Here is a 15340-nt window from a genome sequence, read left to right as displayed (position 1 = left end):
TATGACGATACGGGTCAATTAAAATATTTAAAATTGACGGACGATTTGGAAGTAATATTTACGTGTCTTATTGAAATTTGATTAAATAAGATACGGTCTAAGTAATCGAATTGTTTCATTACTTAGATGAAATTATTGTTTAAGAAAACAATTAAAATTGAATGAATTATTATAAATACAAGTTATTGTGATTTATAAATTGGTAAAATATTTTGGTACAAGCAATTATGAATTGCTAAGTTGATTTTTGTATATGACGTATTTTTATTAATACGTTGATTTTTAATATGTTAAAAATACATAACAAATTTATGTAACATATGACATGTGACATAAAACAAATTGACATTGTGACAAAGATAATATGGAGTCCATATTATCTATGTAAACCGAAATTAAGGGGAGTATTAGGGAGTTTTTGGTGTTGATTATGTTAGTGGAAAACATAATCATTTCCTATAAAACTAGCCATGCAATACCTAGTTGTCATTATGAAGACAAAGTAGTGCATGCATTGGTCCCTCCTCTTCCCCTTACCCGGTTTTTCATAAGAGCAAAACCAAGGGTTTTGCCTTATTATTAACATATACACTTGATTATATTTTGGTGTATTAGCTAATTCATTCATCATCTAAAATTGATTTTTAGAAAGATAAAAACTCTTCCTTCTCTCTAACCGAAATAATAGAGAGTTCCATAATATTTTTGGGTCAATTTTTCCACTAAATTAATATTATTCTAGTATACATAATATTAATTTTATTAAGAGTTTGCCTTGGGTATTTTACTTTGGGAGGGATTTTACACTTGGATCCTAGTTCATCCATTAAGGAGAGCACAAGAACAAGAGAGAAGGAGATCTCTCTTGTACCCAAATAAACCGAAATACCAATGTAAGATAGAGATTTCTTCCTTAACTATTTTATTGTTTGCATGCATAAGATTACCATTTAATTTTATGACTAAATTAACAATAACATATATGAATATATTAGTAAAGAGATCTAGATTTCTAACATTACGTTCTCCCTTTGGTCCTATATAAAGGGTGTTGTATCCACACAATTTCGGACACTTTTCCATATGCTTTAGTCTTAGTTTTCAGAATAAAATGCAGTTTAGATTAGATTTCTTTTAAGCATTCCTTTATTTGTTACAAAAAATTCTTTAAGCATTTCAATTTATATTACAAGTTCAGTTACAAGTCATTTCCATTTGTTCTATCTTGTTCTTCATTTCCAAGTTCATTTCCTTTGTTGAGGTAATTCTATTTCTTGTTTTGTTTTGTTATTTCCTTTGTCATTTCCAGTATTAGTTAGTTACCATGTTTACTTTATCATTTGTCATTAGTTTACTTTACATTATGCAAGAGCAGTTTACTTTGTCTAGGAAATAAGGGAAGTCATGCACGAATAGTTTTTGCAATTGTTGAATTACGATGTTATAGTAATCGATTAAAAGTTTCTATTACATGTTTGCTTTGTTTTGTTAATCTTTGATAAATGAGCACTATCTTATATTAAATTTGTTAATTCACTTTTATAAGTCGAGAGGCACGAAATTGAATTAGACTAAGCATGTTTTAGTAGACGACCTAGTCATAACGAGAGTTCGCTAGGACTCGATCTATGGTTGACAATAAGGCCGAGAGGTGGTTGTCTTTAAGCCTAAACAATCAACGATATTATCAACTCCTATGTTTAATTAGAGCATTTACATAATTTGAATGTGTGACCCGACATCCCTAGACTCTTCCTTTATTGTTAGATAACCAATCGATAACCGACCTAGATAGAATTCACCCCATAACAATTTATGTAGTAACTCTCGTCTCCTTGTGTTCGGCCTCTATTACTACATTCATTTGTGTTCGGCGATCGGTTATGGTTTCTTACCCTTTTCTTTATCTTCTTTGGGGGGAGTTGGAGGCGGATGCCATTGCACTGCCCAAGCGGATTCAGAAATATTCTCTGTCTCAGGATGCCGGAGCGCGCGCTGCTGCTTTTATTTTTACTCGACTCAACTTCGTTATTGCTAAAGGGGTGAGAGCCTAAATTGTGTCTCGGTTGCCCACCAATTTTCTTATAAAATTGATTTGATCTCGATAAAAGTTGCGTTTTTTTAATAAATAATAATAATAATAATAACAATAACAATAACAATAACAATAACAATAACAATAACAATAACAATAACAATAACAATAACAATAACAATAACAATAACAATAACAATAACAATAACAATAACAATAACAATAACAATAACAATAACAATAACAATAACAATAACAATAACAATAACAATAACAATAACAATAACAATAACAATAACAATAACAATAACAATAACAATAACAATAACAATAAGAATAACAATAACAATAACAATAATAATAAATATAATAATAATAATAATAATAAATATAATAATAATAATAATAATAATAATAATAATAATAATAATAATAATAATAATAATAATAATAATAATAATAATAATAATAATAATAATAATAATAATAATAATAATAATAATAATAATAATAATAATAATAATAATAATAATAATAATAATAATAATTAGGGGAGCTGGAACCACCTGATCCTTCTCATGAAAATCTCCTCATGGAACATTAGGGGAGGTAATGATCCTCTCAAGCTTCAGGAGGTTCTCCATTTTCTGAATAATAATAGATTGGATATCTTAGGTGTTCTGGAAACCAGGATTAAGCATGGAAAAGCAAAAAAAATCTTTTAAAATAAATTCAGGGCTTTTAATATTATCAGCAATTATGATGCCCGTACTAATGGAAGAATTTGGTTAATTTGGAGAGCTGTTAGTGTCACTATTGGTCCTCTCATTATACATGGTCAGTTTATTCATTGTGAAGTCACTCACCATGCCACTTGCTCAAAGTTTCATCTTACTATGGTTTATGCTAGCAATAATGCTAGAGTAAGAGATGATCTTTGGACCCAGCTGGTTAGTATTAGTGGTTCTGTTAAGGCTTGTGTCTTGCTTGGGGATTTTAATGTGGTAAGAGATGTTAGTGAAAGAATTAGTAACACTCCTCCCACTTTTGCTGATATCCTTGATTTCAACTCCTGCCTTCTCAAATGTGGTGTTGATGATATTAGAGGTACTGGCTGTGAAATGACCTGGACTAACAAGCAAGATATTGAAACTCTGGTTTGGTCTAAATTGGATAGAGCACTGGCTAACACTGATTGGCTTGCTATGTTCCCTGGTGCTTCTGCAAATTTTCTTCCCCTTGGCATATCTGATCATTCCCCTGTCCTTGTGTCTGTTTTAGAAGATAGATATCATGGGTCCAGGTTTAGCTTCCTCAACTGTTGGGTTGCACCCTAATTATCAGTCCACTGTTAAAGAAGCCTGGCTTGAACCTGTTACTGGATCACATATCTACAAGCTATTTGCTAAAATGAAGAATGTTAAGGCTAGGCTTATCACTCTCCATAAAAGAAGTTTTTCCAAAATCTCTCAAAGAGTGACTACCTGCAATGAGGAGCTCAATGCTTGTCAACAAAGCATCCAGGACAATCTTTTTTTCTCCTGCTTTGTATGACCAGGAAAGGAGTCTGCTTCAACTTTACTCTAAGCTCAGAAAAGCTGAGGCTAATATTCTCAAACAAAAAGCAAAAATCTCTCATATTTCCTATATTGATTCTTCTTCCAAATATTTCTTTGCTAGAATCCATGAAAGGAAGCAACAACAAATCATTGGATGCATCACTGATAGACATGGGCATGAATAGGTGGGACTTGAAAATGTTGCTTCCAGTTTTGTTGACTATTACAAAAGTTTATTGGGGGCTGCCATTGATATTACTCTTATTGATGAGAAGGTTATTCAGCAAGGGCCTTGTATTCAGGCTGATGACCTTCCTATTCTCCTCAAACCTGTTGACCCTGTTGAGATAAAAAATGATGTCTTCAGTATTGGTTCAGATAAAAGCCCAGGGCCAGATGGCTTCTCTTCTGAATTTTTCAAATCCTCTTGGCACACTATGGGACCTGATTTTTGTAAAGCTATTCAGGCTTATGTTACTCATGGCAGGTTAAGTAAACAGGCTAATGCCACTCTTATTACTCTCATCCCCAAAAAGAAGGTATGCAACACTGTCATGGATTTTAGACCTATCTCTTGCTGCACCACTTTCTATAAAACTATCAGCAAAATTCTTTCTCAAAGACTTCAGAGCATTCTTCCAAGGATCATAGGTCCTGAACAAGCTGCTTTTATTAAGGGCAGGGACATTCATGAGAACATTATGATGTCTCAAGCTTTAGTGAAAGGTTATGACAGGAAATATCTTACTCCTAGGTGTCTCATCAAAGTTGACATCAGGAAAGCTTTTGACTCTCTCCAATGGGGTTTTGTTAAAAGTATGTTAAGCACCTTAAATTTCCCTACCACTTTTATTGATTGGATTATGGGTTGTATCTCTAGCTCTTGGTTCTCTATTAAGCTTAATGGTTCTGTGCATGGCTTCTTTAAGGAAGAGAGTGGACTCAGGCAAGGTGACCCCCTCTCTCCTTACCTCTTTGTTCTTAGTATGGAACTGCTTTCTAGATAATTGAGGACTATTTGCTCTGAACCACATGTCTCTCACCATCCAAAATGTGCTAAACTTGGGCTTACTCACCTCATTTTTGCTGATGATTTAATGATCTTCACTAGAGGTGATATGCCCTCTGTAACTGTTGTTCTTAATACTCTCAAAGAGTTCTCAAGCTGGTCAGGATTATCTGCTAATATTGATAAAACTGATATATACTTTGGAGGCATCTCATCTCCTGTTAAGGCTCAAATTCTTAGTGTCACTGGGTTTTCTGAGGGCACTTTCCCTTTTAGATATTTAGGCCTGCCACTAGACAATGCCATAATCCATGCTGATACTTATGGAGTTCTCATTACTAAAATTCAGGCCCATCTTCAGCATTGGTCTCTTTTCTTATGCTGGGAAGGTACAGCTGTTGACATTTGTTATTTTTGGAATCACTAATTTCTGGTGTGCTACTGCTCTTCTCCCCAAGAACATCATTAAAACCATCAATAAGATGTGCAAGGATTTTTTCTGGCACAATGTTGAAGGTAGTAACAGATTAACCTTTCACAGCTGGAGGAGTGTCTGCTCTCCTTGGGAGAATGAAGGCTTTGGTATTAAGGAAATACTCTCTTGGAACAAAGCAGTCCTTGCTAAAAAGCTTTGGACTCTTGATACTAAAAAATCTGGTCTCTGGTTCTCCTGGAACAAAGCATATAATTTCCCTCATTCTACCATTTGGGAAGTGCAAAGTAAACATCATCATTCTGAAAGTTTCAGGAGCATAATTACTGTCAAGAATGAACTAATTTTGAGAACTGGCACTTCAACTGCTGCTGCAGCTCTTTTCCATTCATGGATTCAAGGTGGCACATTTTGTCTTGGCAAAGCTTATACTTGGTTTAAGGGGACTCTTATGCCTCATCCATGGGCTCCTACATTAAAGCACTCTTACATTCTTCCAAGTCATCGTATCATTACTTCCCTGGCTATGCAGGGACATCTTGCCACTGTGGATAACCTTCACATCAGAGGCCTTCTTGTCATTAATAGATGTGTGCTCTGCAAAGCTGCGAATGAATCCCATGCTCACCTTTTCTTGCTGCCTCAGCGTAGTACAGACTGTATTAGTGAGCTTTTATGGAGTCTTTATAGGAAACGAGCAAGGCATTGGAAAAATGGTTGGTTTCGTAGCTGTCTTGCTGCTGTCTGCTATCACCTCTGGCCTGAACGAAATAGAAGGCTTTTTCAGGGTATTGAACAACTAGTTGAAAAGATAGTGCGTACAATTCAGTTTCAGATTAGTGTCCAGGTTCTGCACAACATTAGCTGTGCACAGTATGATAGAGCTGTTCAAAGTCTAAATAGCTTAGCTCTTTGATGTGCTCTAGGGGTTATTTCTTTGTTAGAAATCTTGTCCTCTTTTTTTCTCCTTGATGGATGAATAAAATGGGACAATAATTTCTTGCAAAAAAAATAATAATAATAGTAGTAGTAGTAGTAGTAGTAGTAGTAATAATAATAATAATAATAATAATAATAATAATAATAATAATAATAATAATAATAATAATAATAATAATAATAATAATAATAATAATAATAATAATAATAATAATAATAGTAATAGTAATAGTAATAGTAATAGTAATAGTAATAGTAATAGTAATAGTAATAGTAATAGTAATAGTAATAGTAATAATAATAATAATAATAATAATAATAATAATAATAATAATAATAATAATAATAATAATAATAATAATAATAATAATAATAATAATAATAATAATTTTCAAGCGGATCCATAAATTCTCGGTATCTCAGGATGCGGGGGCTCGGCTGGCCGCTTACATTTTTACTAGACTTAGCTTTGCTGTTGCTAAGGGTGTGGGAGCCCAGCTTGTTTCTCGGCTCCCCACCAATTTCATGTAAACTTTTATTTTTCTTTTAATGAAAGCTGCGCGCATCCTTTTTTTAAAAAAAAAATAAAAATAAAAATAAAAAATAATAATAATAATAATAGTAGTAGTAGTAGTAGTAGTAGTAGTAGTAGTAGTAGTAGTAGTAGTAGTAGTAGTAGTAGTAGTAGGGGCTCGCGCGGAGCTCGCCCACTAATTTCTTGTAAACTTTTTTATTATTCTTAATAAAAGTTCCAATTTTATAAAAAAAAAAAAAATAATAATAATAATAATAATAATAAGAAGAAGAAGAAGAAGAAGAAGAAGAAGAAGAAGAAGAAGAAGAAGAAGAAGAAGAAGAAGAAGAACCTCATTCGCGACACCTTATTAGACATCTGCTCCAGGGCGGAGATTTCTGTTAGTAAGGAGGTTGATATCGGTTTGGTTGATGGGCATGACAAGCCTCTTCGTCCAGCGGATATGCTACTTTATTCCTGGGACAAGGGCGAGATGTGTGTGTCGATCTGACGGGGTTTTCCTCTTTGACTCAGTCTAGGATGTCTGATTTTGTGCCCGGTCGTGTTGTCGTGGATGCTACTCAGCGTAAGTGTGCCATGTATCGGGATTTGTGCATGGCGAATGGTTATTGTTTCCTACCTTTCTCCTTCCCTTCGCTCGGGGAGCTAGATATAGATGATGTTGCCTTACTTAAGCGGATTCAGAAATTCTCTATGTCTTAGGATGCCGGGGCTCGTGTTGCTGCTTACATTTTTACTAAACTTAGCTTTGTTATCGCTAAGGGAGTGGGCGCCAAGATTGTATCTCGGTTGCCTACAAATTTCTTGTAAATTTTGATGTTATATTAAAAAAAATTGAGCCTTTAAAAAAAAGAATAATAATAATAATTTCTCTATTTTGCTTTACGTGCTTGCTCTCCCTAGGTTTTCCAGTCGGCTCAGCTTCCCTTTGATGTGGCACTCCGTTCTAGCTTGGAACGCATTGTCACTGTGTCCGGGCCTGGTTTTGGAGACTAGCAGTGGCGCCTTGCTACCTTCCCCTTTTATTTTGGGGACCTTGGTATCTATGCTGCTGGGGATGTTCTTCATTATGCCTTCCTTGCCTCCCGTTTACAGTCTGCTGGGTTGCAGGCTAAGCTCATCTACTCTTCTGGTATTCCGGCACCTGGGCCTACCTTTGATAGTGTCGTGCGACTGTTTAATGAGACTACAGGTTCTGATTTTTTGAGTAACCCAAGTGGGATCGCTACCCCCAAACTTTAATTGGCTGACATATATTTCACGAAGGTTGATGTTACTGCAGAATCTGAGTTCTCTTTGACTCCTCGTCAGGTAGCTTTGTAGAAGTCTCAACATGGTTCCCACCCTTTTGATTGGCTTCGTGCGGTCCCTATTTCTAGGTTAGAGCATACTATGAATGGGAGGACTTATCGGTGTGTGCTTAGTTATCGGCTGGGTGTTCCTTTGTTTAATGTGTCTGGACCTTGTTCTGCTTGTTCGCGGGTCTTTGATGGGGATATCTACGGAGATCATGCCATGTTATGTGCTGGTACTATTGGTATCAAGCATCGACACAACCTTGTTCGCGACACCCTTTTTGACATCTACTTTCGCTCTGGGATCTGTGTTGATAAAGAGGTGGACATTGGTTTGATCGATGGGGATGATAAGCCCCTGCGTCCGGCGGATCTTTTGCTTTATTCTTGGGACAAGGGACGAGATGTGTGTGTGGATTTGACTGGATCATCTCCTTTGACTCAGTGCGAGATGTCTGACTTTATGCCCGAACGCGTGGTGGCTAATGCGGCTCAACGCAAGTGTGCCAAGTATCAGAGCTTATGTGAGGCAGTTGGCTATGGGTGCTTACCCTTTTCTTTCTCTTCATTGGGGGAGTTGGGGACGGATGTTATTGCCTTGCTCAAGCGGATTCAGAAATTTTCTGTTTCCCAAGATGCCGGGGCTCGCGCTGCTGCTTTTATTTTTACTAGACTTAGCTTTGCTATTGCTAAGGGAGTGGGCGCCCAGATTGTATATCGGCTGCCCACCAATTTCTTGTAAAAATTGATTTGATCTTAATAAAAAGTTCTCGTTGATAATAACAACAACAACAACAACAACAACAACAACAACAACAACAACAACAACAACAACAACAACAACAACAACAACAACAACAACAACAACAACAACAACAACAACAACAACAACAACAACAACAACAACAACAACAACAACAACAACAACAACAACAACAACAACAACAACAACAACAACAACAACAACAACAACAACAACAACAACAACAACAACAACAACAACAACAACAACAACAACAACAACAACAACAACAACAACAACAACAACAACAACAACAACAACAACAACAACAACAACAACAACAACAACAACAACAACAACAACAACAACAACAACAACAACAACAACAACTTAGGTGACATTTGAGGCATAACTTTTAATACCTTCCGCCTTTTTTTTCAATTGAGCAAATGCCATTTCAACTTTCATTCTCAATGACGAATGACGGTAATTAAAATGCTCCAACATTCCCGGGGGGGGGGGGGGGGTATTGTCTATGTTTTAAATTTGGGCATATGGTATCTAAGATTTATTTTTTTGTCGCTGATAGGAGACAAATATCCTATTGTATTCGGGTATCTGGGTCTATGTTTAAATTCTATAACACTTGTGTATAATAATGGATGGACGTCTGGGGGATGGGTAGGAATTCAGTAGAAATAAATGTTTTTTTAAAATATAGAATAATAATTAATCTCGGATTGTTTATACAATTGATTTGAATGAAGTCGTCCTTTTTTTTTTAAACCCGTCAGTATTATGAAACTTCTAATTTCCTTTTCTGAACAGAATTTAGTTTTACTGAACTTAATTTTGCTGAACTTAATTTTGTTGAATTTAACTTAACTTATAGGAGCTGAACTTTTCTGAACTTAAATTAATTTTACTGAACTTAACTTAAAAGGGTGATTTTAAGTCCAAAATAACAGAGTCTAAGTTATTATTATTCTTTAGATAAAACTAAAATCAACAAATCGTCCTATAATAAAACCTAGCGGTGATCAGATACGAAGTAGATGACAAGAACAAAAGTGAACTTGATCATATAGCAATTTGCAATGTTGTGCCAAATTTATGTGTATGCCTGAGAAAACTTTGACCGCCACCAGGACTACGAGAATGACCAGATTTTCAAGAAAATCTGAATAAGGTACCCAACAAAACCCATCCATGCCCTCACGTGATCGACTACGAATTTTGCATGACAACATAGCCTTCACTATCATCGGGCATGGTCAAGAAAGCCGCCACAAGCACCATAGTGTGAAGCCTATCACCTGGCATATAACAATCAAGCTCACCACGATAGAATCCTTGCTTGTATTTAGTCATTTCCTCCCCGCATGTAGTTATTAGCAAAAGGGCTCCATGTTTATCAAGCATATCAAGAAGTTCTTTAGGGGACTCGGGTTATGGGAAAATAGTCCTTGATCAGTGCCCGAGATTTTGGTTCGCTCACACAAAGAATCCCATTCTGTTCCGCCCATTTCAGATAAGTTTCAAAACCCCCAAACTCGGAAGAGCTATTCGCTCGGGCAAGGTGGTTGATTGATACAACCACCTTCTCGCCCAGAAACTTGTAGATTAGAAGTTCCAAATCAAGTTTTGCATTCACCAAATGAGTAGTCTTGGGATGAGTGACCTCCTGGGAAGCATCTCCGATTCGCACAAGTGCATGACTGATGAATGCAAGTGACGATCGAATGAATCGAGTTAACTAGCAAAGTAAGTACCAAAGCTTGACACGATTACATATGTGAAAACATTTTAATTATTAATAAAAAATAATATTTAACATTTTGTTTATTTATTATTTATATTTTTGTTTGCCATGGGAATTATGTTTGGCCACTTGAATAATTTTTTTGCCACGGGAGTTATTAGCCACGGATTCCATCCCTGGCTAGAAAATTAAATCTAGCCACGTTCTTGTTTTTCCTGTGGTTGTCTATTTGCCACGGCCACTTGCGCCATGAAAGGTATTTTCGTGGCAACGTACTTTAGCCATGGAAATTTAGCGCTTGTACCACGAATTTAGTCGTGGCCCAAGTGCTCAATTGTAGTAGTGACAATTAAACCAATCAAAACCCAGCTCAACCCCAATAGTACGACTTATAAAAAAAGAAGGATTACGAAGAATACATTAAAATAGTTTGACAAGGGACGTCTAATACCTCGGGCGACCACGGGCAGCGGAACCGGGCCTTTAGTTTTGGCCACTGAATTTATAAATTTTGCTGATAAAATTCAATACAAACCTCGACGGGTAGTACACTTATACATTCATATTCAGGGTCTCATTTTTTTTATGGTGCATCGGGCCTCCAATTACTGTAAGACGCACATGAACTTGACTAGAAAGTAAATAGATAATCAACACATCCACAGTAAACACATCAACAATAATTTGCAATGTTGTAGCCTTCTTAATTCCTTGTCATTTCCCTTTTGCTCCACATGATTTGTACAAAACTACCTCAAAATCAAAGGAAACATTTTTACCCCAAAGGCTCCCAATGTTGTAGCCTTCTTAATTGTTATCTTAAACACGTCTTCATTTTAATTTGCAACATACAACTTCTTTTATCCTGAATACCTTAACATAGATGATAGAAGATGTATCTTTTTAGGACCGAAGCCGAAGACATCATTAGATCATTAACTAAATTCCTACGGTAATTAAATCAATTAGATACCAATCATTACATGCTTTTATGATTTTATTATATATGGCATGTCTACAAAGCAACCCAAGTACATCATTTTGACCTCCAATTTAATAATCCAGCCAATTATTCCAAAATGTAAAGCTACTATACAACTACTCGTGACGGAAAACTTCCCAATTTTTTTTTTCATATATCACAATGTTTAATACTATGTATGCATAAATAGGATTATATAACCAGTTATTGTGTAAAACCGTCTCACAATTGTAAAAAATAACTCATTTATTAGCAATAAATAAACAACTTTGTTACAAGTGTGGACCGTCTTACGGTATAAAATCGTCTTATACTATAATTTGTGGTATCCTAAGATATGATACTGAACTACTCAAGGATATTTATATTTTATACTAGTATAGTTCCCGTGCTACAGCACGGTGTTTTTTTAGATTTATTTTATAAAGAAACTTTCTTATTAAATTAATTGCATAAATTAACTATACTTGCGGTTTAATATTATAATGTGCAGAGTACTAAATATAATCTTAGTAAGAGAAAGTTTACTACCATCAAAAGACACTTTAAGTTGAGTTATTTTTGTCTCAAATTATTTTTGTTTTACTGTTAAAAATAACACTATAATGTTATATCGTTACATGATATGACATTAAAATAAGTTTAGGTGATGTAAGATCTAATTAAAATGCGTATTACCTTATAACGAAAAAATAAAAACAAAGATATACTACGCATTTAAAAGGACAATTTACAAATAATTAACTAATATTTTATATTTTTAATAAAAAAATACGTAAAAATTTGTTACCTCATTTAGGTGCTGTTTGGCCAAGCTTAAAAAGTGTTTTTGTAATTGAAAAAGTAGTAGCTTGGCCAAACACGGTAAATTAGAGAGTTTTAAAAGTGCTTTTGAAAAGTCAAAAACTGATTATTCACCCCCAAAAGGAGAAGTAGATATTTATTACTTCTACTTCTACTTCTACTTTTTACATAAAGAAACAAATAAGCAAACAAAAGTTGTATTAAAGTAGTTAGGCCAAACATGTAAATTTTGTGAGAAACCGCTTTTACAAAAGCATGGCCAAACAACTAAAACTTTTCTGAAAAGTAACTTGTGAATAAACTCATTTTAAAAAGAAAAAGTCATCTTGCATAAGCAAGGCCAAACAGCACCTTAGAAAATCATATTTAGAGTCTAACTGATGAAGGATAATATAAAAAAGGCGATTTGCGTAATTTTAGAGTGTAACTGGTGAAAGATAACATTTATGGAAAAGATTGTATAATAAATTAGGGATAATAATTATTTCTTGTAAAAGAGGTAAAATATAAATGTAATATTGTTTTCATGTATAGTTTTAAGAGTTATTTTTTTAGGCGGGAAAACTACTAAGAGTTTTTATTCTCTTAGTAGTAGGGGAGATGTTTGTGGTGATCAAGACGATTACTTCATTTTATCTAAACAAGGTATGTCAAAGTCGCTTAAGTAAGTAAATAATGTATGAATGTGACTATAGGGGGTATGGATGACATACGAAACTTAAAATGAAGGATTCCTAAGTCACTTAAGGTGCGTTTGAAAGAAATTTAGCCTAATGTTTTAACACTTAACACATGATTTTCCAAGACTTTCATGTGATATCTAATTATTTACTATAGCTAATTTATGTTTGTGTAATGTACGGGGATGCTATGGGCTATGGTCTACTATAACTGACTTTGTAAAGCATCAATTTTGCCAAGTTCTCTCTTCGTCTTGCATTTAGCTTCCGTCCCATTTAATCCATTGATTTAGATTTATGTGTAGATTGTAGATATGATGATGGTTACATCAGAATGGTTGAAGACCTTCGAATATATTCTTTTAACACTACTTCTCCATTGCTTTTTAGCATTTCTCACTTTATGTCTCCATATCTCGGCAAATTTTCATTTAAGACGGGTATATCCGTTTTAGCTTAAGACAAAAGCTTTGTCTTAAGTAAGTCTTCCTATCGTATCTTACTCTCCCATCAAACATCCTCCATAGTTACTTTTTTATACAGTAGGGCATACTACATTTGAATCTGAATAATATAACATTGCATTTATCTCTTTCTTTTTGAAATACACATCTTTCCATTTGTTAAGTTTTTTAGATGGTCTAATTCTTCCTTAATGCTAATGCTATGCAGTTTATTTTTTGAACAAATTGTCATTAAATTTGAATAGATACGGTACAATAAATATCTTTATGTCTCTTTTATACATCTTTGTGTTGGTTTATAATGTTTGGTGATAACCTTGATTAACTGGTATTTTTCGCAAATAGGATCGGGGGCACGTCAACAAAATTCAAGAAAACAAAAGAGTTGAGTTCGGAAAAGAAGAGATGTATAAGAGAAAGAAATTGAACTATTGAGGTCTTCAAGGAGATAATGTAGAGAGCATCAAGACTAGGCCTGTAGGGAGTGTTCTTTCCAAGTTCCGTTTTCAGAGCGGGAGTCTGCCATCTCAGTTTCTTGAGATTAAAGGTTAAAAGGTCATTAAATCCATTCACCATAAGTACGAGCAATATACGTTGGAGAAAATAGTTTTTTTGTGGACAAAATTATAGAAGATTCGGGAGATAAAGAATGAGAAGGTGTTTTTAAATAGGGATGACAAGGAAGAGTTGTTTTACCCAATTCATACGTTAGTAAACAAGTAGCTACACATGAGGACAATTTGTTCATGTTGATAATGATAACCACGTAAGTTGGCAGAAACGGTTTGATTCAGCTTTTTTACCGGATTCTCTATGAGCCCATTGTTTGATTAATCGTCTAAAGATCATTGATTAATCGTCTCAAACTGTAATTAAACTAAAATTATTTTGAAGAATTATCTCAACTACTTTTACTATTCTCTGCCAAGTATATTAGGTATGAAATTATACACGCCCGTGCATTTGCACGGGCATTAAACTATAATACTATGTATGCACAAATAGGATTATCTGTTAGTTGTCTTCATAAAGCAAGATTGCGTTATGACAACCAAAGGTATAAAATTGAAACATATGTATTCTTTCCAGCCTAATTTAAAATTCATGATTTTAATGTGTAAATGGATGGACTCAATACTTTCTAATAAAACTCATATTCTTTAACATAAAGCTCGGATCTTTTATCACAAAGTTCAGATTTTTATCACAAAGTTCAGATTCTACACCGTACAACATATACAACTGGTTGTATAGTCCATAAATTGATACGTATGTGTCTACGTGATTGTTTTACAATTGGTTAATATGACATCACTATCTTTATCGTCTTCATCATTTATTTATCTTAGGTTTGACAAAAAAGAGTCCGACTGAGTGAAGGAAGTACAACTCATTCGTCTGCCCGACAAAGTCTACACATTATACCCCTCCTCAATAATATCTCACCTAGGGATGTAACTGAGCTGATATGGATAAGTTCGGGATTAATCGACTAAATTTCAAGTTGAAATGCAAACTCAAATCAATGAAAAAGAAAATTGATAAACAAAAAGAAGGAAGCAGCGAGAAAGAGGTGGAAAAGCGAAATGACAAGGAATAATTTGGAGCCTTCGGCTAATGAACCAACAAAGCATACTTGAACAAAATCCCTAAAACAAGCATATTATTAGGCCCCAATTTGGAAAAAAGTGCCCTAGTCCATTTCACTTCATGCCTAAATTCTTATTGTAGTGTAAGCCCACTCATACCTCAATAATATCTCACCTAGGGAAATACTATTTATTCACAAATTCTCATTAAAAACAAACATTATTCGTGACAAGTCAAAGACAGATAATGCCCATTTCATAATATATAAGTGGCAAATCAAGTGAGAATTAAATGAAGCACCGCACTTGCCCTTTCACTTGTGATATTATAAGAAGGGTACTATCCGTCTTCACCTTGTGACGGATAGTTTTCCGTCTTCAATGAGACAAGCTGCTATTTATTTGTGGTCTTATATCCCTTGTCAATTTTTTTCGAATGAAGGGTAAGTCTTCTGTAAAACGATTTTATGATAAATTATTGTAAAAATCATGTATTGAAAGACATTTATGTT

The 15340-nt window shown here is 34.5% G+C and overlaps 1 protein-coding gene across 1 annotated transcript; it reads left to right on the top strand.

Annotated features, from left to right (window-relative positions):
• The first annotated feature begins 2931 nt into the window (after positions 1–2931).
• Positions 2932–5952, top strand: LOC141620238 (uncharacterized). The gene is made up of 5 exons (XM_074437161.1): positions 2932–3250; positions 3339–3583; positions 3780–4540; positions 4706–4992; positions 5120–5952. The coding sequence occupies exons 1-5, from the start codon at positions 2932–2934 to the stop codon at positions 5950–5952; spliced, it is 2445 nt and encodes an 814-aa protein (XP_074293262.1).
• The last annotated feature ends 9388 nt before the right edge of the window (positions 5953–15340 follow it).

Source organism: Silene latifolia, chromosome X (assembly GCF_048544455.1).
Source record: "Silene latifolia isolate original U9 population chromosome X, ASM4854445v1, whole genome shotgun sequence".
NCBI classification, from domain to species: domain Eukaryota; kingdom Viridiplantae; phylum Streptophyta; class Magnoliopsida; order Caryophyllales; family Caryophyllaceae; genus Silene; species Silene latifolia.
The sequence above is the reverse complement of the archived record's forward strand: the minus strand, read 5'-3'. Positions and strand labels throughout refer to the sequence as shown.